General features: G+C 55.9%; 1 protein-coding gene and 1 long non-coding RNA gene across 3 annotated transcripts in view; one reads left to right on the forward strand and one right to left on the reverse strand.

The window, feature by feature from the left end:
- The window catches only part of LOC117652259, a 30,628-nt gene extending 17,533 nt beyond the window's left edge, over positions 1 to 13,095 (forward strand). The window contains exons 2-3 of the long non-coding RNA XR_004588146.1: positions 7,283 to 7,335; positions 12,973 to 13,095. This is a non-coding gene — a long non-coding RNA (uncharacterized LOC117652259). The remainder of the gene's footprint in view (positions 1 to 7,282; positions 7,336 to 12,972) is intronic.
- LOC117652257 (serum response factor homolog) overlaps positions 1 to 21,555 on the reverse strand; it is a 78,079-nt gene that overhangs the window by 48,239 nt on the left and 8,285 nt on the right. The window contains exon 2 of one of the 2 annotated variants that reach the window (XM_034397026.1): positions 20,298 to 20,567. In XM_034397026.1, coding sequence (XP_034252917.1) covers positions 20,298 to 20,567 — 270 coding nt within the window. Of the gene's footprint in view, positions 1 to 17,652; positions 20,568 to 21,555 lie in introns of those variants that run through there. The other variant, XM_034397025.1, reaches the window with a different exon arrangement.

Here is a 21,555-nt window from a genome sequence, read left to right on the forward strand (position 1 = left end):
TTTTGTTGTCGCGTTCTGATAATCCTCTTCCTTTTTTAGTAGCGATTCACTTTATAGCTGATTTTTATTTTTTGATTGCCGGGCTATCAGCGATCTGCATAGCAATCTATCCATTAGGCTGTAGTCGGACCCCGAAAACGAAAACAAAAAACATCAAAAACAACAACAAAAACAGAGAGGCTGGACGAAAACCGCGTGGCGGGACTCTACCTTCTTCTTGCGTGTCGTAAAGCCGCGGCCTTTATGGCCAACCGTTTGACTGGGCCGCGCGGCCGCGTCGCCGCGTCGCGTATTGGGCCTTGTGTCCCTCCTCCACAAATCCGGCCCACGCCGGCGCGCGCACGACGCGCTAAACGCCAAGCTCGCCGTGGCCGTGGTGGCGTCGTCGCGTCCCGTCCTCCCACTCGCCGGCCGGGTCAGGCTCATTCCGCGCCGTGCTCTCGTCGCTCTGTCTCTCTCGCACTCACGGGGCGGCCCGCCAAGGTGCGAGAGAGACAGCGCGACGAGTCAGCTTGCAGTGGCGCGGCGAGGGGCGAGGCGGCCCGGCCCGGGCGGCACCTTGCGCGACGTTTTCACCGCCACGCCGCACCCGGGCCATTTCCCGGCAAGCCGACGGGGTGGTGGAAAATGCAGACTGATTCCGAGAGTCGTCTACGTCGCTCTGTCGCTCTCGCACCCACAGGGGACGCTCCATGAGTGCGAGTGAGACAGAGCGGCGAAAACAACCCTCAAAGACTCGGGACCGCTTTTCGTCGCTGCGTCTCTCTCTCTCTCTCTCTCTCTCTCTCTCTCTCTCTCTCTCTCTCTCTCTCTCTCTCTCTCTCTCTCTCACCCCGCCGCCCTTTGAACCGTGGAGGTCCTGGAGGAGGTCCTGGAGGCCGTGGCAGCCCGGCCGGACCGCGGCAAGGCGACCCTCTAATTCCCAGTGCAGGGCCGCCCCGCCCCGCCCCGCCGCGGCATGCCTGTGGCCCACCGACTGCCGACCACAAAATGCCCCATTGGCCGAGGTCCGAGGTCCCGGGCATCATGAGTCACCGGGCGTTTTGGGGGCCCCGCAGCAAGCGGCTCAATTTCGTCCTAGGACCCATCCCGGGGGATGCCCTCTGGCCGGCAGCCTCCAGGACCTGGCGCCGCCACACAGTGGGCCAGAAGACCGGTGGAGGCGGCCGAAACTCTAGACGCGTTTTGAGCTCCAGCGTCGCTAAATGGGACTCGAACCGAACGTGTGACCCCACCAATGGATTGCTCTCCGAACGAGGAATCTATTGATGTGGTCACACGCTCGATTCGAGTCCCGTTTAGCGACTCTGGGGCTCAAAACGCGTCTAGAGTTTTGGCCGCCTCCACCGGTCTTCTGGCCCACTGTGCGCCACGGTAAAGCGCTCCGCTCCCCGGGCGCTCTCTGGGTCGGGAGAGGCGCCAGGCCGCGCCGGGCCGCGCGGCGTGTGGTTTTAGGGCGATCCCGCGCGGACCGAACGGAACGAATCTTCCGGTGAAATTAAACTGGCTGCGGCCGGCCCGTCCAGCAGGCCGTCTCTCTCGCACCCGTGCGGGACGCCCCGTGAGTGCGAGGGAGACGGAGAGAGGGAGAGCATCCAGGGGACGGCGGCGTCCACCCACCAGGGCGATCCGGCGTCCGGGTCGACGACGCGGACCCCCCGCGGAGTCGCCCCGCGCCGCGGCGGCCACGCCGGCCTCGCCAGCGCGCTGCACTGCACGGCCAGGGCCCGTTAGACCACACGGGGCAGCGAGCAATGATATCGCGCCACTGTTAAACCATCTCGGCATCGTGATTGGCCGCGCCGTCTTCGATTCGGCGGCCGTGGCTCCGCCCAGCGGTCTCTCTCGCACCCTCACGGGACGCCCCGCGAGAGCGAGAGAGAAAGAGCGAGGCCCTTTGCTGGTGCCTCGCGTTCCGCCCCGCCGTGGCTAAAGTGTCTGCTGACAGGGTGTGAACAGGGTAAAAAATCTTAACTGGTCGTTTTTCGTGAAATAGCGAACTCAGCTGCCAATACGTATAAATTTTGAAACAAAGTTGCCTTGTGCATAACGCTTGCTGCAAGGTCCACGCCGTTTAAGAGATATACAAGTTGGGCTTTTGCTAAGCTAACACTCTTCCGAGCCTGCTGCAGGAGGAAATGCCTCTGCACTCCGTCACGTCCACACTGTGTACTCTGATTCAAAGAGTCCTTTAAATCGCTCCGTCTCTCTTGTGCTCAAGGGACGTCACGTCGAGGTTCGAGAGAGACAGAGCGACGAAAACGACTCTCGGAATCAGTCTGCCGCCTCGCCCGCCACGTCCCGATCAGCTGGCCCGCGAGTACGTGGCCTGGCGGGGCGGGGCGGGGCGGGTGCATCTCCATATGGGCATTGCCAGGCCAGTCATCAGCTGGGCGACGCGGACCAGCTGGCCGCGCTCGCTGCGCTGCGCTAGTGCTGTCCATGAAGCACAGTGGGCCAGAAGAACGGTGCAGGCGGTCGAAACCCCGGACGCGTTTTGAGCTGTAGAGTCGCTAAATGAGACTCGAACCGAACGTGTGATCCTACCAATGGATCCCTCGTTCGAAAAGCAATCCATTGGTGGGGTCACACGTTCGGTTCGGGTACCATTTAGCGACTCCGGGGCTCAAAACGCGTCCGGGATTTTGCCCGCCTGCACCGGTCTCCTGGCCCTCTGTGCGCTCTGGACAGCCGCCGTCGCCGGTCGCTTTGTCGTCGTTCGAGATCAGCAGAGAGGCGGCGGCCGTCGGCAGCGCTAGCCGAGCGACCGCCAGTCTGAGGGCCCCGCGCGGGGCGGGGGTCCGGGGGCACACCTGCAGGCTGCGGACGCCCCCACGCGGGGGCAGGGCCGCCCCCGCCGGCCGGGCCGGGGCCGGGCCGCACCGCGACAGTGTGACTGCCGCCCCCGACCGCCCCCGGGCCGCTGCCTCCCCCCGTGACCCCCCGCGGGGCGTCGCATGCCACAGGTGGCGAGGCAGGGGCGGCGGGGGCCCTTCCAGCCGGTCGTAATCTCGCTCGTACTCACTCAGTCACTCACACGGACACGCTCGCTCACTCACACACACACACACACACACACACCGAGGCAGGCTCGCGAGAAAAGCACTTATTTGCTTCAAACAGTTAACCGAAACAAATTTACGTAGCGTCACTTGACTGTGCAAAAAAAGACGTAATGTTATTCTGCTCTATGCAAGCCACTCCTCCCTCTCGTTTAGGTGAAGAATGGGTTGGTTTGGTTCAAACGAATCAAATGACTTGCGTCATCTTTTAGTGCACTAATACTCCGATACAAATTCACGAGTCATCCTCCATCCGAAAACGTGGCAATATTCAAACCGAAGCAAATATTTTTGTTTTCATTCCAAACAACAACAACAAGTGGCCGGATCGGGGCGCACCCTTTCGCTCTCGGCAGCGGGCTGGTCCCCGTCGGTCCCCGGCGGTCCCCGTTCGGGGTCCTTGGCCCTGGGACAATGGCAGACGCCGCTCCCAAATGCCTTCCGCACCGCGCGTGCGCTCGAATCTAATTATTTCGGCTTTCGAATATGTGTCGCTGCCAGCCCCGGCTGGCCGGCTGGCCGCCCCGAAAACCAGTCCGCGTCATAACGACTTAATGCGGCTAGCCGGCCAGCCGGAGCAGCCAGCCAGGCAGCCACCCTCATTGGCTGCTCGCGCAGCACGCGGGCCAATGACAGGCTAATGATAACACTTTCGCTCATGATATATCGGACCGGGGAATCGCGGACGGGTGTTCCTCGCTCGCGGACTGCCGCCCTGGGGGCGGTGGCGGGGGGGTGGGGCGGGGGGGGGGGGCTCCTCCAGCCTCGGCCTCGCCGGCGACGCCCGGAGACGGTCGGCAGATCATCAAAATGCCATTTCTCCCCTGCCGAGCGATTCCGGGGGATCGTTATTTCGTCGCTCTGTCTCTGTCGCACTCACGGGGCGTTCCGTAGGGGAGCGAGAGAGACGGAGCGACCGAACGATCCTCGCGCTGGCTGCACGGCGTCGACACCGACGCCCGGCGCCGCCGCTTGACCCCGGCCGGCCTGCCGCTGCGGCGAGTCGTCGCTCTGTCTCTCTCGCGCCCGTGCGGCGCGACCCGTGCGTGCGAGAGAGACAGAGCGACGAAAACGACTCTCAGAATCAGTCTGCAGTGTCTTGAGGTCGTAAAATGCGCAAACAATACAAGTCTGGCATTGCGGCGCACAACGCGGCGCAGCGCGGCGCCCCATGCACGGTACCCGCCGGGACCGTAACTTAATAACCTTTTTCCCGATTTCAGCGCGCGAGGCTCGGGGCCGTGCACAAACCACGTAACACGCAACCGACCACGCCTCGACTAACACTCCACTCTAAATGTCTGTAGGAAAATGACGCAAAGCAAATACGAAGGTGCTTTTTCTTTCGTAGATTTTTTCCTTCTATATGACAATGAAAATGGTAAAAAGATTCCTGACATGAAGAAATATTGCTTCGTACTACACTGTTAAATGTCTTACGGTGAAAGGATGCACCAATATTATGGTGGAGATTTTCTCCATAATACCACCGAAATTCGTCAAAATATCGTTAAGGTGCAGTCTCAATGGTATGTTATGAAGTCAGCTGCACCACCATAATAAGGGACATTTTCACCATGATATGGAGAATCTCCACTGTACAAAATTTAGAGTGTACGCTTGCGCCAAATTCGCTGTAACATAGCCCAAATTTCATTGTAACACATTTAGAGCGCATTCGTTGAAATGTTGTCGATTCGAACTTCCCGCGATCCACATAGCAGTGCACCGCCCGCCATGAATGTAAACAAAACGCGGTTAATGACGCGCCGATCGCGGCGCCGCCATCTTAACGGCCTTCCCTCCCTTTTCGTTATTTTCGCGCGAACCGAAAGCAAAATGCAAAGCCAATAACGCGCGCGTGCTCTGCCGCGAGTCCGAAAAGGCGACCGCGCTTCCCTCTCGCTCCGTATCACGGGCATCTCTCTTTGTCGTGCAGGCACTGCCGGGCAGGCCGGGCACCATTACTCTGTTCCGGGAAGCGATCCGTGGCGGCGTGGCCGAGGCGTGGCAAGGCGTGCCGAGGCGTGGCTAGGCCGCAAAGATGCACACAAATTGGGAGCGCGCCGTCGCCTTACAGTGTGGTGCCACCGTGTGCCACCGGCCGCGTGAGCGGCGCACACCTCCTTAGACCCGTTTCGTATGTTTTCCAGGGCAAAGAGTCCGCCAGGGCAGTTTGCAGACTTAAAAATGAAGTGCAAAAATTGAAGGACAAAAGTCAAGTCGTTCGTAACCCAAATTTGCAGACGAAAACAGGTGTCATCTGCTAAAACTTCCTCAGATTGCTTTGAAACTTTGCTGACTAGCATCGCGCCTTCGTCAAAATTTTCATACATTTTTTAAAATTCTTTTGAAACCCTACTTTTTAGTTGGTACACTTAGAAAAGTGGTTTCTTGATTTTTAATTTAAAAGAAAAAGTCTTGCATAAGAAAATTTTTCTTCACACTAGACAGTTTGTTAAAAAAAACGTTTTGAAAAAAAAAAACACGAAAAGTTAGTTTTACTTGTTTAAGAAGTTTTTTTTTCGTGCAGTCCCTCTAAAGTACTGAAAACAGCGCAGCAGAGTCCGGGGTCAGCCCGCCTGCTCCACTGGTCCGCCCACAGGCGCGTGACACACGGCCCCAAAACCCACTCACCCGCCGCGCGGCGCCGCGGCCGAAAGTCCGTTTCTAAAGCCTTAAAAAAAATCGTTCCAATGCACTTAACGCGAAAAAGAAACCGCCTGTCTCTCCGGGACGCATAATGCCAAACGGCGAAAGGCGGAGGTGCAGCATCCGGCACACCAAAAACATAAAACTTTAAAAATTCAAATATTTAAAAATAGAAGAAGGGTATGGTTAAGAGCCAAAGAGCGTTTCCTCACTCAAAAGTCGCTAAGAAATCTGAAACCGCGAAGTGCGTCACCAAACCACAGTAGTATCTTGAAATTCTAGAAGTAACTGGTTTTCTATGTTGGAGAAAGGCTAAGAACGTAGATCCATTATATTCTTTCTCACCCGCACACTGTGTCCACCACCATTTCATCGCATTGCTGCAGTCGGAGACCGAGTTTCCCAGCCGCCTCACTGTAACTCCATTTCCCTCCGGGTTCCCTTCAGGCTTCATTAGGCAGATTGGGGGCCGGGCCAGCCAGCATCGCGGACGCTTGGACGCGACCGCCACACAGTGGGCCAGAAGACCGGTGGAGGCGGACAAAACTCTGGACGCGTTTTGAGCTCCAGAGTCGCTTAACAGGTCTCGAAATGAACGTGTGACCCCTCTAATGGATTCCTCATTCGGGGAGCAGTCCATTGGTGGGGTCACACGTTCGGTTCGAGCCCCATTTAGCGACTCTGGAGCTCAAAACGCGTCCAGAGTTTTGTCCGCGTCCGCCGGCTTCTGGCCCACTGTGCGCCGCGCCCTCACTTCGGCCGGACGGCAGCCGCTGCCACCACTACACGATTAAAATCCACTCCACTCATTCATCCATTCATTCGCGTGGTCACTCACGCGCCATTCATCTCGTCTCTCATTGACGGCCAGGCGGCCAGCCAGGCAGCCAGCCACGCCCGGCGGCCAGCCGGCAGCCGACACGCCCTTTCCGGGACGGCGGCGTCTTTGAATCCGTTGACCTAGCGCGGCGCGGCCTCGGCAAGGTTCATTCCGAACTCTCCCTGTCTCTCTCGCACCCCCGCGGGACGCCCCGTGGGTGCGAGAGAGACAGAGGGAGGCGGGGCGGCACGGCGGCGGCTCTTGTTCGGTAATGAGCAGTTGGCCGCGCCACCCGCAATTTAATCCCGACGAATCACGGCGAGGAAATGGAAGCAGGCATTCTTCCGAGCGGCAGGGTGGCAACCATGGCAACCATGCAAAGCATGAAAACCATACCTTGGGAATGGTGGGAACCATGGAAACCGTGGAAATCTTGGGAAAATTGGAAACCTTGGGAACCATGGAAAATTTGGAAACCATCAACCATCCTCCATCCGCGGATTTTAACCACGGTTCTCTGCGGAAAATTGCCTACACTGTGTGAGTCCACTCATGAGCTAGTCAAGTCACCCCACGCCCAAGCGTGGACCCGTGGGGTCCATCCTTCTCAACAAAAGAGGCTGCACGGGGAAAACCACAAGTGAACTCACTGAAACTTGTGAAAACTCCAGTTGTCACGACGCAGTGGAAGCATTCCCCAAGCAGCACGCGAACCCGCACCCACTAAATCGGCCCGTTTCTGTTTCAGAGCGCTTCGCAGAGCCACCCGCGCGGTGCCTGGGCGGACTACCAACCTCCTCAGTGAGTATAATCTTCAAAACTGGGCGGCCCGGGCCTGCCGGGCCCGCCAGGGAGAAGAGACAGCGGGTCGCGAAAGGTCTTCTTGGCCCCGCTCCAGGCACGCTCCCGCTCCAGCGCGCTCCAGCACGCCCTCCGCAGGGCATGCCGCTGGAGAAGCCCGTCCCGGAGCAGTCCGTCCGTCCGTCCGCCCGTCGCCACATGGTGTCGGAGTCATTTCCCGGGCCGAGCGGCCGAGCGGCCGAGCCAGTGTGTCTGGCCGATTACCCGTGGCTGCGCTGAGCTGCGCTGCGGTGCGGCCGGCCGCTCAATGGACCAGGAATCTGAATGAATCAACGCTCTAATCGCTACCGTCGTCCCGCTGCACTCCGTCGACTCCGTCTCTCTCGCACTCGCGGCCCGCCCCGTCCGGCGCCGTCCGGGTGCGAGAGAGACGGAGTGCGGCATCAGCCCGCGGCTGGAGTGGCTCGGCTGACCTTTCGACGCGCCCCGTTCGTGATGCAGTGATGGGCGGCTGGAAATCGGCGGCCAAATGGCGGCCAAATGGCTGCCGCCGCCACGAGCCGCGCGCGTGGCGCTGCAGACCCTCTTCCAGGACGCTCCAGGACGTTCCAGGACATTTCACAGGACGATCCAGGACGTTCCAGAACGATCCAGGGCGTGCCTGGACGTTCCTGAACTATTCAGGACGTTCCAGGACTTTCCAGTAGGGGACGTTCAAGGACGTTCCAGGATGTTTCAGGACGTTCCAGGTCGTTAAAGGACGTATAAAGGACGCCACAGCGGACGATCCAGGACGCTCCAGGACGCCCAGGACAATCCAGGACGATCCGGGACGAACCGGGACCTTTGAGGGCCGGGCTGGGTGGCCGCCGCGTGGGCCCGATAGCACGCACTACGGGAAATTTGAATCCAAACGATAAGTAGTGGTGGGCCGGCGATCCACCCACAGCGGGCACCGACAGGACACGCAGCGGACACGACGTGGACACGGCCAAACTGGAGGACGGCCCGGAATCACGTCGGAGTGACACTACTTGGGGGCTCACGTCGGGGCCTAGGGACTCTATCGGTGGGTGCGGGGGCTCGGTGAGGCTGCACAGTCCAGAGGCTGGCCGAACGAGAGAAGCATGACAAGAGGAGTGCAGGACATGACGAGCTAAGGAATTAAGGAGTTCAGGACATGAGGACGCAAGGACTTGAGGAGTTCGACATGAGTTCAGTACTTGAGGACGTAAGAAGGACTTGAACTAAGGACTGTGGAGGACTCAAGGAGTTCAGGACATGATAGATAAGCTAAGGACGTGAGAAGTTCGGACGTGCGGACGTACGAGGAAGAAAGAAAGAAAGAAAGAAAGAAAGAAAGAAAGAAAGAAAGAAAGAAAGAAAGAAAGAAAGAAAGAAAGAAAGAAAGAAAGAAAGAAAGAAAGAAAGAAAGAAAGAAGCTACATTCCTCGCGCAGTCCATCCTTAATCACCTATTGTGGTGGCGTTCGCTTTTAGACTCACTAATGGGCGGGTTGGTCGCGAACCAAAGTGTCAATGCAGGCCGGCGGTGCCGCGGTGCCGCGCCGCAACGCATCGAGTGTAATGAAAAATTAATTACCATCAGTCAAGTGGCAGTATGCTTTGATGAGAGCCGCCCTGAGACAAGACAGGACAAGACAGGAGGACTGTACCGTGATGGAGCGCGTCATGCGAGCCGAGCCGAGCCGAGCCGAGCCGAGCGAGCCGAGCCGGATCAAGCCGCGACGTGCGCGGCGCCGGGCTTGGAGACTTAGACGCAATGTGAGCCGATAGCACGGCAACAACTGCCCACCATTTTTTCTCATTTTATTTTTTATTTCGCTCTGACGTTTCGGTCATTGTGCCAGTGGACTCCACGTTAAAATACTGGCTCAAATTAATTGACTTTTATTTCCATGTGTGTGGATTTTTTTTTCGAACGAGTCTCGTGTAGGTTTGAGTGTAAACCTTCGTGTCAAGTTCAAATATTCCCTGTTGCTTAAATTATCCCCGAGCAAGGTGACTTTGGGCAAAAGCTTGGCCGCGGAAGCGTCCCTGCAGTGCGCATTTTCCAGTGAGCGCGCGCAGGGGGGCGGGGGAGTGCCTGCTGGAGGCTGCAGGCTGCTGCCTGCCGGCTGGAGGCTCCAGGCGGGCCGGCCGAGCTGGCAGCCAGCCGCGGCTGGAGCGCGCGGTATGCAAGCCCGGCCTGGCGGGCTGGCGGCCGGGCCCTCGACGCGTGCCGCGGGGCCGCGCCGCCCCGCCACGCCTTCTGCGCTCCGAGGCGCGGTTATCGCGGCCCCTCCGCGGGGGGGCGGCGCGCGCTCGCGGCCACGGCCCCCTCGGGGTGCAACTGAGCCGGGGGCGGCGCCACCCCCGGCTGCGGGGCGGCGGGGGCGCGCAGGGCGGGGGCGGAGCGCCAGATGGCCGCGGAAGAGTGCAGGCCGCCTGCGGTACGGCGAGGCGCCCCCCTCCCCTCCCCCCTTTCACCGCCTTTCCCTGGCGGCCGGCCCGGCGGCGGGCGAGGCGCGGCGAGGCGCGGCGGGCTTCGAAAATCGACACAATTGAAAGCGGCCTGTTATAGCTGAGGCTGATTGGGGATGAAAGAAGCGGGCTGGACGGACGGACAGTGCCGCCGAGGTTCCCTGTTCGCTTCCCCGCGCCGCCGCCGCGGCGCCAGCGCGTCGGCAACGCACGCTTTTTGCGGCGCGGCCGTCCAAGGGCCGGCAAGGGCCCGGCACGCCCTGCTGCTCCGAACGCGCTAGCTGTCTCTCTCGCACTCCTCCGGAGCGCCGGCTGGGTGCGAGAGAGGCAGAGCGACGCGGTTCGGAGTCGGTCCGCCGCGGCCCGTAAACCTCGCAAGCCCTTCGCTTTATCCTCATCGTAAAGCGAGTTGGTCTCGCCTCGCTCTAACTCGACGCCCTGCCAATAAGACACTGCCTGTTCGCAGCGCCGTGGGTTGCCTACCTCTGACTACCCTGCCAATAGGGCACTGTCTGTTCGCAGTAGCATCTGGGTTCCCAACAATGTACTGTCAGTGGCCTCCAGGTTGCCTACAGGACGTGTTTGCAGTGGCGTTGGCTGCCTACACTGCCTGCTGGCAGTAGCCTCCAGGTTGCCTACACTGTCTGTTTGCAGTGGCGCGGTTTGCCTCCCCGCCCACGCCTCCCTGTCACCGCGGCCGTGGGAATGCACGGCAGTGCAGTGCCGCGACGGCGGGTAATGGGTTAATCGAGTATCCGCCGCCACGCACCGAGCGCAGCGGAGCGCGGCCAAGCGCCGCCTATCGAGTTACCGCCTCGCCGTGTCCGCCGCATCGCCTCACCGTCGAAAAAACGGAGCCAGTGGCTGAGATTCTGAAAACTTACTCTGAGTTCCGCAGAATGTCAGGAAAAGTTTTCAGCTTTCAGAGGTGCGCGAATTTTGATCAGGTTTCTGACATACTGACAAGATTTACACGGGTGTGAGCTTTAATTTTCCACTAGCTGCGACCTGATCTCACATTTGATGGGATTTCTTCTCCTTGGGAACGCAAAGCCCTGCTGCTCAGGATTTGGCACCCTGTTAAAATAAAGAGTTAAGTCAATTGACTGAAATGTGGCTAATTTCTTTTATTTTTAGAAAAATCATTTTGTCCGAGAAAGTACTCTATAAATTCTTCAATCAGATTGAATCACACAAAGTTAAACTAAAGGCTGCTATAGCCTCTTCGATTTGGCTTCGTCTTACAGTGAACGGCCTGGACTCTCTTGTAACATGTCCGACAACACAGTAACGTTTGGAAATACGTGATTTAAATCAGGCCCCCGTTGTCCTGTTGTTCCCTTCCTTCCCCACGGGGCCGCGGGGCTGGGCATCACTCCTGGAAATGTGCCACTTTTTGTATGGAAATGGCCCGCGCCGCTGGAGCCGCTGGAGATTCCAGACAGATGCTGCGCCGCGCTCCGCTCGTGGGCGCGTGCATGTGTCAGCACACCCGTGCCAACTGTCGGCGGAGAGAGAGAGAGAGAGAGAGAGAGAGAGAGAGAGAGAGAGAGAGAGAGAGAGAGAGAGAGAGAGAGAGAGAGAGAGAGGAAAAAACGACGGGAATTGCTGAACGCGTGCGAATAGGAACATTTTGGAGCGCACCCGCTAACAAGATCCGCACAGCGCGCGCTACCGCGACGCTGTTGCTGCGTCATTTTATGGAACTACGACTTTCGTCCCGTTTCCACCGTAAAAATCACACTCACTGGACAAAAAGAGAAAATCTTTTTTTTTTTTCAAGGTCGCTTTGTTGTGAAAATAGTGCCGCCCGTATCATGTTCCGACGGCCATTTCTGGGGGTGTCCATTCCGATGACTGACACGCCGACCTGCGCGTCTCGGCGTGTCACTGGCGGGGTTAACAAGTTATCCATCAGGGCGCAGGGCAAGCCTTTGGTCTCGGCCCGGTCGCTCCGTCTCTCTCGCACCCCCACGGCACGCCCCGTGAGTGCGACAGAGACAGAGCGACGAAACGGCTCTCGCGCCTGCTAGGGCCCTGGGGCCTCTGGCACGCCGCCGCCGCGGCCCTGTTGGTACATGCGGACTGATTCCGAGAGTCGTCTTCGTCGCTCTGTCGCTGTCACACCTGTACGGAGCGAGTGCGAGAGAGACAGAGCGACGAGAACGACTCTCGGAATCGGACTGATGGGCATAAGGGAGCTCCCCCGCCGCGTCATCCAGGCCGCCTGTTCGAAGCCATTACTTCGGCGGAGCGCGCGAGCGGAATGCAAAATCAAGACATTTTATAAAAAAAACGTCCATTAATATTGGAGCCGCTCCCCGGCGGCCTGGCGCCTCCAGTGGCGCGCCTCGACTTTCAATAGCGCACCAGTAATTAACAGCGGCCTACACTGCCAAGACTCTGCTTTCTTAGTTCCATTAAAGAACAACGGGGCTGTTTTTAAATTGTAAAGTTTACTTTCCAGATCAGGGATTCAATCTTTGGTTATCACGACATTTTATCAATATTTTACAGACCAAAATTTTTGGTCAAAAGTATCGATTGTTTTTAGATTAACGATTCTACTACAGAGGCTCGACACTTAGCAAAATTTTCGTTTGATTTTTCTATGATATTTTTCAAGGTTTTAGAGGCTGGTGTAAACACTATCCCTTTACAGTGAAAACCAAATCCTACAAATCAGAGAAAGCATCAACGTTTGCTTCCTTTACATAGTAACAGTAAATCCTTGCCTGCTTCTTTTTTATTTAAGGGAATTCGATTTATAATGAGAACCCATTCTCGCTTTGCGTTCCTCTAGGCCCGACACCCACAGAATGCGGTATGGAAAATCTCCCCCGTGCGGATGGCCTCACCTTTATGACCCTTGCATGCCGCGCCTCGCCCCGCCTTGCCCCACCCCGCCCCACCTCACCCCGCCCCACCCCGCCCCGCCCCAAGCACGCGCCGGGGCCCTTTTTACGGCTAGCGTAATTACAACAAGCGCTATTGTTTAATTACCGCCGAATGTAATGCTACTTATTGTCATTACACCCCTTTTCCCGCCCAGTCTCTTTAAAGTTATACCCGCCCGTTTTATTATCAATATCTTCGGCCGCATTAGAAGTGATATTTATTACTGCGTGTAATGCGTGCGGTTTACTGCTTGCAGGGCCAGCGCACCGAGCCGAGCGGCCGAGCGGCCGAGCCAGCCGGGACGGAGCGGTTCATCAGAGCAACGAGAAGACTGAACACGTGTACCTGTCATGACAATACACCGCCCAGTGTGTTTTTATTGTTTTCGTTTTCTTGTGTGCCTTCCTCATCCCAATGCACTACCCTGCACCCGGCTAACGGCCGCACTAACGCCCGAACACTATGCACTATCAGCTTTGCACCACACTGCACTTGTCGATCAGGATTTTCGGACCAATTTGAAAACAAAACGACGGCTCAGCAACAAACAAATGTTGTTCTCTCTCACACCCCTTCCCAACAAAAGACGTAAAATCAAGTTCACTGTGTTTTTTTACATTCTTCAGTAATGTTGATATGACTAAGAATAGACGTACTCTGTGACATCTTGACTAGGAATATTGCAACACGCCAATGGCTTTAGCCAAATTTAAAGTCATTTTGACGTTCACATTTTTTCACAGCAATCAAACTAATACTTATATATTTTTTTGTCGTTTTAAAATATGGTTCTGCTACGTCATAAGCGAGCTAAACCAGGACGTAAAACTTCCAAAAATCTCGGTCTATAATTTCCCGAATCAGTGGCAGTATTTGTGGTCCAGCCCGGAAACGCCTGGCGGGTAGGCACCACGGACACACGCGAGCCTCAGGGTTGCCTACCCGCCAGGCGCTCTCCGCGCCCACTCCCAGAAGACGCGTCATAGCCAGGGACAATACTCCCCCTCCCCCTTCCCCCCGGTGCTTTTGGCACTGACACTGACACCTGATCAATTTGTGAGGCAGTTGGGCCAACGACGCAATCAGCCAAAAGCCCAGATTCTAGATTATCAACAATGCCGTGGGCCGGAACGGCGCGCGCGGACCGGAGAGAGAGAGAGAGAGAGAGAGAGAGAGAGAGAGAGAGAGAGGAGAGAGGGGGGCCGCGGTCGGCTCCGAGTCCGAGGGCGTTCGGAATCACTTCGGGCGACTCCGTCGCACTTCGGCGAGCCGAGCCCCCGGTGTGCGACGAGGACGCGCGCGGGAGAGGTGACTCTGACTCCGGCCACGGCTCGGGCTTCGGAGCAGATGTGTTTGAGTGAGTGGGTGTCACACGAGTGGGTGCCCCGCTCAAGGTGAAGCAACAAGGTGCTGGTGTGTGTGTGTGTGTGTGTGTGTAGTGTGAGTGTCAGTGTGTGAGTGTGTGTGTGTGTGTGTTAGTGTGAGTGACAGTGTACATGTGTGTGTATGTGAGTGACAGTGTGTGTGTGTGTGTGTGTTGGGATGAGATGGCATTATGTAGGTGGCCGCGCGGGGGCGTGAGTGAGATAGATGGAGAAATAGAGAGTGATGTATGGCAGGGAATCAAGAGGAGGGGGCGCCTAGTGCAAATCCCGCGCGGTGCATGAATGATCTAGTGACCGGTAATTTATAGTTTGAGAATCCTTGCATCTGATTTCCGCAACGGGGCCAAAACACTGCCAGTTTTCACCGCCCGCGTTTCTTTCTTTTGCTTCGTTTTTCCCAACAAAACGTCTTTTCCCTCAGCCACTGCGGTACATACCGCGACTGTCCGTTCCTCCGGTTGATATCTTTTTCCCCGCGTTCCCCCGCGGACCGCGCCTCCTTTCCAAATTCCAGTGTGTGCGCGCGGTGCGAGCCTGCCGTCAGAACTGCCCTATCAGAGTCAATAAATCCTTCAATCACCGCAGATATTTCATGATTATCTTGTACAAAAAAAACTAAACCATTGACGGTCTGCTGAGAGACGAACGTCACGTTCCGTCACCGACGTGCTGCAGACTCCGTCGCTCTGTCTCTCTCGCACCTGCAAGGGACGCCCCACGAGTGCGAGAGAGACAGAGCGACGACTCTCGGAATGCCGCGCCGCGGACGTCGCGGACGTGCCCCGATCACCTCGGTAATGACAAATGAAGCCCCGCCCGCCGGCTTCCGGTCCCTTTCACCGTCCACCGCGGTCCACCGCCACCTACACTTTCATTAGCTCCCTTTTCCTCCAAATTGATTTGCATCCATTGACCCATTCCCCCTCCCCCCTTTTATTTTTTTTATTGTGAAAATGTAATATGCAGATTCGGTTTCTAGCCGGACGGTTCTGCACGACTTGTCCTGATTGTGGTGCGTTTGTTCTATCTTGTGAATAAAACAATGGCAAGAGCTCAGACAATGTGGCTTTCATTTCCCCCATTGCCCCCACCCCGTGGGCGGCTTGCCGGACTCCGTCGCTCAAAAAGGCTCAGGCTAGTTTGGCGGGAGTTTAAATCCAGATCGACAAAGCAAACACACATGGCAGCTTTCCTTTTTTCCGTGTTCTTTTTTTTTTTTTGTTAAAAGACAAGTAACGTCCATGCTTCCAAACTGACCTGTTTTATTTTTTAACTACCTTTGTCGTAGCTTTTTTTCTTTTTTCATTATTCTTGATTAATTTGCAAGTTTAAAAACAAAAAATATTTGAGACAATTTTCATCCCTCCATTGGGATAAATTGCGTTCACTTTGGGTCGGTATGTGCTCTCGGCACGTCGGGATCGAAGTGATATGAGCCCAGTTTTGTTTTCAGTTTTATGTATTTACATCTCTGGCCAACAAAATTATTATGCACAAACAAGTACCAACACAATGAGAGGGAAAACAGAGACACATCCTACGAGTAAATCACGAGGTCATACATACAAAATAGGCACCAGACATCGAAATCTTCGACGGAATATATAATAATTAATGTAAATAAAAACAAGTATTTGGTAGACAGTGGACAAACGAAGCCTATGCTACAACAGGGTCCACTAGCCCCAATACGGATTCGTCACAGATAATGTCTCACTCACACACAAACACATTCTCACTCACACTTGGCAGACATTCATACAGACACACACGTTAGAGTAATCTTTGGTTGGCAACAGTTCGTAGCGCGGGCACTGCAAGCCACACCTAAAGCCAGTCCCTGAGAATACGTGGTAACAAAGGTCCTTTCACTGCCCAGCAGTTCTGTACGCCTTTCCAGAAAAAGTAATTCAAACCGGTTGGCTCGCAACATTCTGAGGTCTTTGAAGGCGCTTCGCCGATCGAAGACGAGGCCGCGGTTCAAAACCCACAGCCGTCGCGAGCCGTTGCGCACATCGGTTCAAAACGAAGCTGAGGCTGAAGTCGCTTTAGGATAGACCGGTTCAACCGTGCTAGAGCCCAGGGCTGCGATCGGTAGCCCAGCTCCGTTTTAGCGGCACTTTTGAGACGGTCGCGCAAAACCAAAATGGCCAAATTGAGCACCAGGGACTGGACATGTGGTTTGGACCGGATCACGGTACCCGCCATCACAACTTAATAGCAGACCCCATCTCGAAAAGAAAAAGAGTGCTAATCATCCTCAAAGCGTCTCTATATATGAGACAGGAAATTGAATAATTATTTTCTCCTCTGTCGTAAAAATAATTAAAATGCATCAGACACCAATTTGTCGGGAAGGTGGGAAGGAGGGCGGGAGGAGGCGGCGGCGCGGTGCGCCAGTGTTGCTGCTACTACACTGTGTTCTTTCATTAGCGGTTGTCATGGAAACCACGCGAGATGGACCGGCCGGGCGGCACGGCGGCGGAAAGGGTACCGAAATGCGGTTCCGAGTGGGGGGCTTCTGGGCACGGCGGGGCACGGCACGGCGCGGCTGCGGTGACATGCTTCAAGGAATTTATCGGGCATCGGGCGGGCGGAGGGCCGGGGGGCGGACGGGATGCACCGGCCGGTCACGTGCGCGTCGACCAGGTGGTTCATTAGCGCGGTCCAGCCGAATACCGGTAGCACAGCGGCCGAGCGGCCGGGAGAGCCGGGCGTGAAATCAATCCCAGTAATAGAGCACGTGGCGGCTATCCGGGCATCGCGGCCTCGACGGCCACGACGGCCACGAGGTGCGCGACGGCCACGCGAGCGGTGGGCGCTCGGCGCCGGGGCGACGGGCACCGCGGCGACGGGCACCGGGACGGAGACTCTAATTATCCGGCAACAAATCAACAACAGGGCTGGTGGTGGCGATGTCCTCGCAATCAGGGCGCGAGATAAGAGGCGGGGAGGGGGCGGTCACCCGGTGGGGGGAAAGGGGGGGGAGAGCTCGGATTGTATGCAAATGTGCAACGCGACAGTCACCGCTGTCAGGACAATTACTGCGGCCAGCCTAGGCCAGCCCAGGGCCGCGCAGATGGACACAGTCCGGCCGAAACCGCGAGCGGCTGTTCGAACCCGAACCCGAGAAACCGTCGGGTTCGGGAGCCGCCGGTCAAAACATCCGCCGCACTCGGTCGGCATACGCGTGACTGGAACGCGGACCCTTCTTTTCGGAGCATCCTCCGAATCGAGGCTGAAAATGAAGCGGCCGGAGACTTGGACGGCGGAGACGTCTTCGCGGCGCGCACGCACAGATAGTGCAGTGCAGGGCCTCTGGCTGCACACAATGCATAGCCTGATTACGGCTTTCCGGGAAGGCGCGTCTTACGTGTGATTCTCGCTACGATACACAGTATGCAACACGGCAGCACTCCTTTGCCCACACTTTATCACGGGGGTATGACGAAACGGGAGGAAAATTGGTTTAGGCGTCTTTTGTTTCGCTGTCAGGACAACCACGCTTTCCTTTTGTAAGTACTGTTTGTATAAAGAACTACAAATTAGAGTAACAAAATTAATAAATTATAATCTTGACTAATAATCACAATCATTAACAAGACGTACAGAGAGCAGTACGTGCAGGCATGACTAATAAGCTCGCCACACAACAACAACAACATCAACAACATGCTAAAAAGGGGGTGGCAAAGGCCCGACGCTCTCAGGAGGTCAAATGGGACGAACCAGAGACACTAAGAGAGGAGGAGAATGTTTCCGAAAGTCTGAGACAGGTTTGGTTGTGCCATTCGATCTTTGGAAGGGGACACTATAAAGAGAGCCTCCTCAGAGCGTGGGGTCTGGCCGAACAAACACACCAAGGCATACGAACCATGTCACGCTGACCGACGCAAGCTGCCTCTAATATAACAACCAGCCAACCAGCCTAAACAACTACCACTTTGGCCTTAAAGTATAAACCGCGTGCAGATACGATTATACTCTAATAAAATAGGTAAACACATCAACAAGTTTCTTTCTGCGTTCACAAGTGTACAACAGAGGGATTGCACTTACCCTAAAATAGCGATCACGGAGACGTCGAAACAATTTGACAACATTTGACACCAAAATCAGAAGAAGATCGCAGGTTGGCTGGTATTCTCAACCCAAGTCAAACACTACAAAACCAAACGGCCGTGAGCTCAATTTCAGGATCAGTCAAGTCGAGGGTTCGATGACATTATTTCTTAATAATCGAATATAGGAAAATAATTTATTTTAGCGAGATAACAGTGACTTTCAAGAAAAACAAACTCCTTGACCGGACTCATTCTGGCGTTGAGCTCACGGGAACATGCGTGCATAAACAAAACACCGAGCAGGGCAGAGCGAGAGGCGGTTGAGGCAAACATCGGAAACGTGTGAATTCTTCAAATACTTCAAATTTTAAAAGGAAACTTTGCAAATGTTACTTTGCAGAAAAACAAGGTGGGCAGATGGCGTTCAAGGGAGCCGCTCACCACGTTGGTGGCAGTGTGCCAACGCCGGGGAGGAAGCCACGGCGGCCACGCGGCTAGAGCTGTGGCCGCCGGTGGCGCATCCCACATAAGCCAATCCTTTACATTTCGTTTAAAAAAAACAACAACAACAAAAACGGCACTCTAAATGCTCTCTTCCCCACTACGTTACAAAAATGACACATTAACAAAATAACTTAACAAATATATATCACGTGACTCACTACAGGAATGTCTTTGTGGAAAAATAAGTTCAAAAAACTAGAAATTTTGCGCGCGCGTTGGCGAAGAAGAGGCAGTTCTAGTTTCGTCCGCTGGGCGGCGCGAGCGTCGTTCCCAATAACTGCACCAGAAGGGAAGGCAAGCCCATTGAAGCTATGTTTAGCCATTCGGGTAAATTTAGGCCTTAACCTCAGCGCCCTCCTCGCGCTACCGTGCTGGCAATACTACTTCTACGCAACAAACACATGCACTACACCGGCAGCAGCAAGATCACATCACAAACAATCAAAAGGCCAGCCAGAGCAGCTGCATCGACCGGGCATCCCTCTCCGCGAAAACACGGTTAGGTTGTGACCAAAGATTATGACGGAAATTTAAGAATCAAAAATCTAGAAATCTATGGATGTGCGGAGAACGGAGTTTGGTCGATGCAACTGCTCGCGCTGGCGGTCAGGGGAGTCTTGGGATTGGACGGAGACGAAAGATGGGAAGGAATGCTTTTACAAGGGGAACCGTTTTTAAACACGACGTTGAGCATTCATTTATAAAATTCTTCACTTTATTTTGCGAATGTAAGAAATCGGAGTGTATTTTTAAGGTCAAAAAAGTGTCCTAAATTTACCCGTCCCGGGACGGCACACAATACGTGCTGGCGCCCCCTGCTTCGGGCCCCTTCCTTGGGGCAAGTAAAGGGGATTCACGAGATGACTCGGTTGAGGAAATGAATTTATGAGCGCTGGGAGCGCTGCCAGGCCGCCCCGCCAAGCCACTGCCCCCGCACCGACCGCCGCCGGCCGCGGACCACGCCAGACGGCGACGCGGAGACGCACACAGCCAGACTTATTCGACCATGCTCGGCCACAACTTTTGGTCATACATTTTCACATTGCAAAAAACAGGAAAAAACAACGTATGAAAACAGCAATAAAGTTTTTATAAAAAATATTTTTACGTGTAAAAGTGTTTGTAAAAGACTTATTCAGCCATGTTCGGCTACCCCTTTTGGTCATAGATTCTCACTTTGCAAAAACAGAAAAATACAATTTCAAAAAACAACATATTTCTATAAAAATATATTTACGTTTAAAAATTGTTCATAAAATTTCTATCAAAATATATTTTTAAAAAAATTAGAAAATATTTAAATTTGCGCTGCCCTACCGCTGCGGGTGCGCGTGGGACATGTGCGCCAGGCCGTAGCTGCCCCCGCCGCCGTGCTGGGGCTGCGGGGGCTGCTGCTGCTGCTGCGGCAGGGGGGAGGGGCAGGGCTGGTGGTAGGGGGGCAGCACGAGGGGCTGTGGCGAGGGGCAGGGGAGGAGGTGCGAGGGGGAGGGGTACATGTGGTGCTCGGGGTGCTGGTGGTACATGCCGCCGCCCATCATGTGCTGCTGCTGAGCGTGCGTGCCGTGGCCGCCGTGCGAGAGGCCACCCTGGCCGCCGTGGCCGCCGTGGCCGTACACGAGGTGCCTTACTTTCTGCTCGTCGTCGCCGATGTTGTACGACAGCTCCGTCTCCTCGAAGCCCGTGGCGCTCATGCGCTGGTCGCTGCCGCCGTTGCCGCTGCTGCCGCCCGACGACGGGCAGGGGTCCGGCGAGTTGAGGCACGTCTGGATGAGGGCCTTGCCGGCCTCCGACGTGATCATGGGCTGCAGCTTGCGCGTGGCGAACGTGTACACGTGGCCCGTCTCGGACGCCACGAGCAGCATCACTTGCGTCCCCGTCAGCGTCGACAGCTCGTACGCCTGCGGGCAGAAAGAGCGGCGGTCAGGTTCGCGTCCACCTCGGTGAAGACCTTCCGGGGCACAGTGAGGCAGAAGCAGAAGACCGGCGCCGGCGGCCAAAACTCCAGTCGCGTTTTGAGCTCCTGAGGACATGACTCGAACCAAACGAGTGACCACCACCAATGGATTCCTCGTTCGGAGGAGATAGTCCATTGGAGAGGTCACGTTCATTTCGAGTCCCATTTGGCAACTCTGTCGAGTCGAGACTTTGGCCGCGTGCAGGTACTGCGAAGAACAAACAATTTTCTTTGAATTATCTCGAAAATGGGTAAGGTTTGGAGACTGTTTAATAGTTTCCCAACTAGTTTCCAATGCACAGGTGCTCAGGCTTTGGGTGCACTTGATGAGGCCAAGCCCACAGCGTCCTCCGGGTCCTCCAACACGCAACCTCCGGTCCGCTGGCTGGCCCACTGTGCGGCCGGCCGCCTCAGGTGTGGCAAAGGCCACGGGGCGCGCCGCCTCGGCCGCCCTGCCCACTAAATCCCAAAGTATAAATTGTGGCGACCGACATATCTCGCATCTCGCAGACAGACGGTCGCAGGTGAAAGTCCGCGCATGACCCTTTGGTTACACCGCCAAGCGGCCGACAGCGGCGCGCCAAATGACACCTCGGAAAAGCGCAAGTCACACCCTCCAACTTCGAACGCGATACAGTGTAGCAGCTGGGCGATTGAGGTGAACGGATCGTCGCTCTGTCTCTCTCGCACTCCCACGGAGAGAGGCACGAGGGGGACGGAGACGGCGCGACACGGAACGACGCTCTGAATCGGCCGGCTGCTACACCTGGGCGCCGCGGCGTCGTGCGCGCGGGGCGTGCCAGTGGGTGGCAGTGGGCGTCCCCCCCCCCCTTTCCCCCGGGCCACCTCACGGTCACATGTGTGTACATTGTCACTGACGGGTCACGTGTGTGCGTATCTTGTCACTCACATTACCTAATGGTCACAACACT

Source organism: Thrips palmi, unplaced genomic scaffold (genome assembly GCF_012932325.1).
Source record: "Thrips palmi isolate BJ-2018 unplaced genomic scaffold, TpBJ-2018v1 HiC_scaffold_7, whole genome shotgun sequence".
Taxonomy (NCBI): Eukaryota; Metazoa; Arthropoda; class Insecta; order Thysanoptera; family Thripidae; genus Thrips; species Thrips palmi.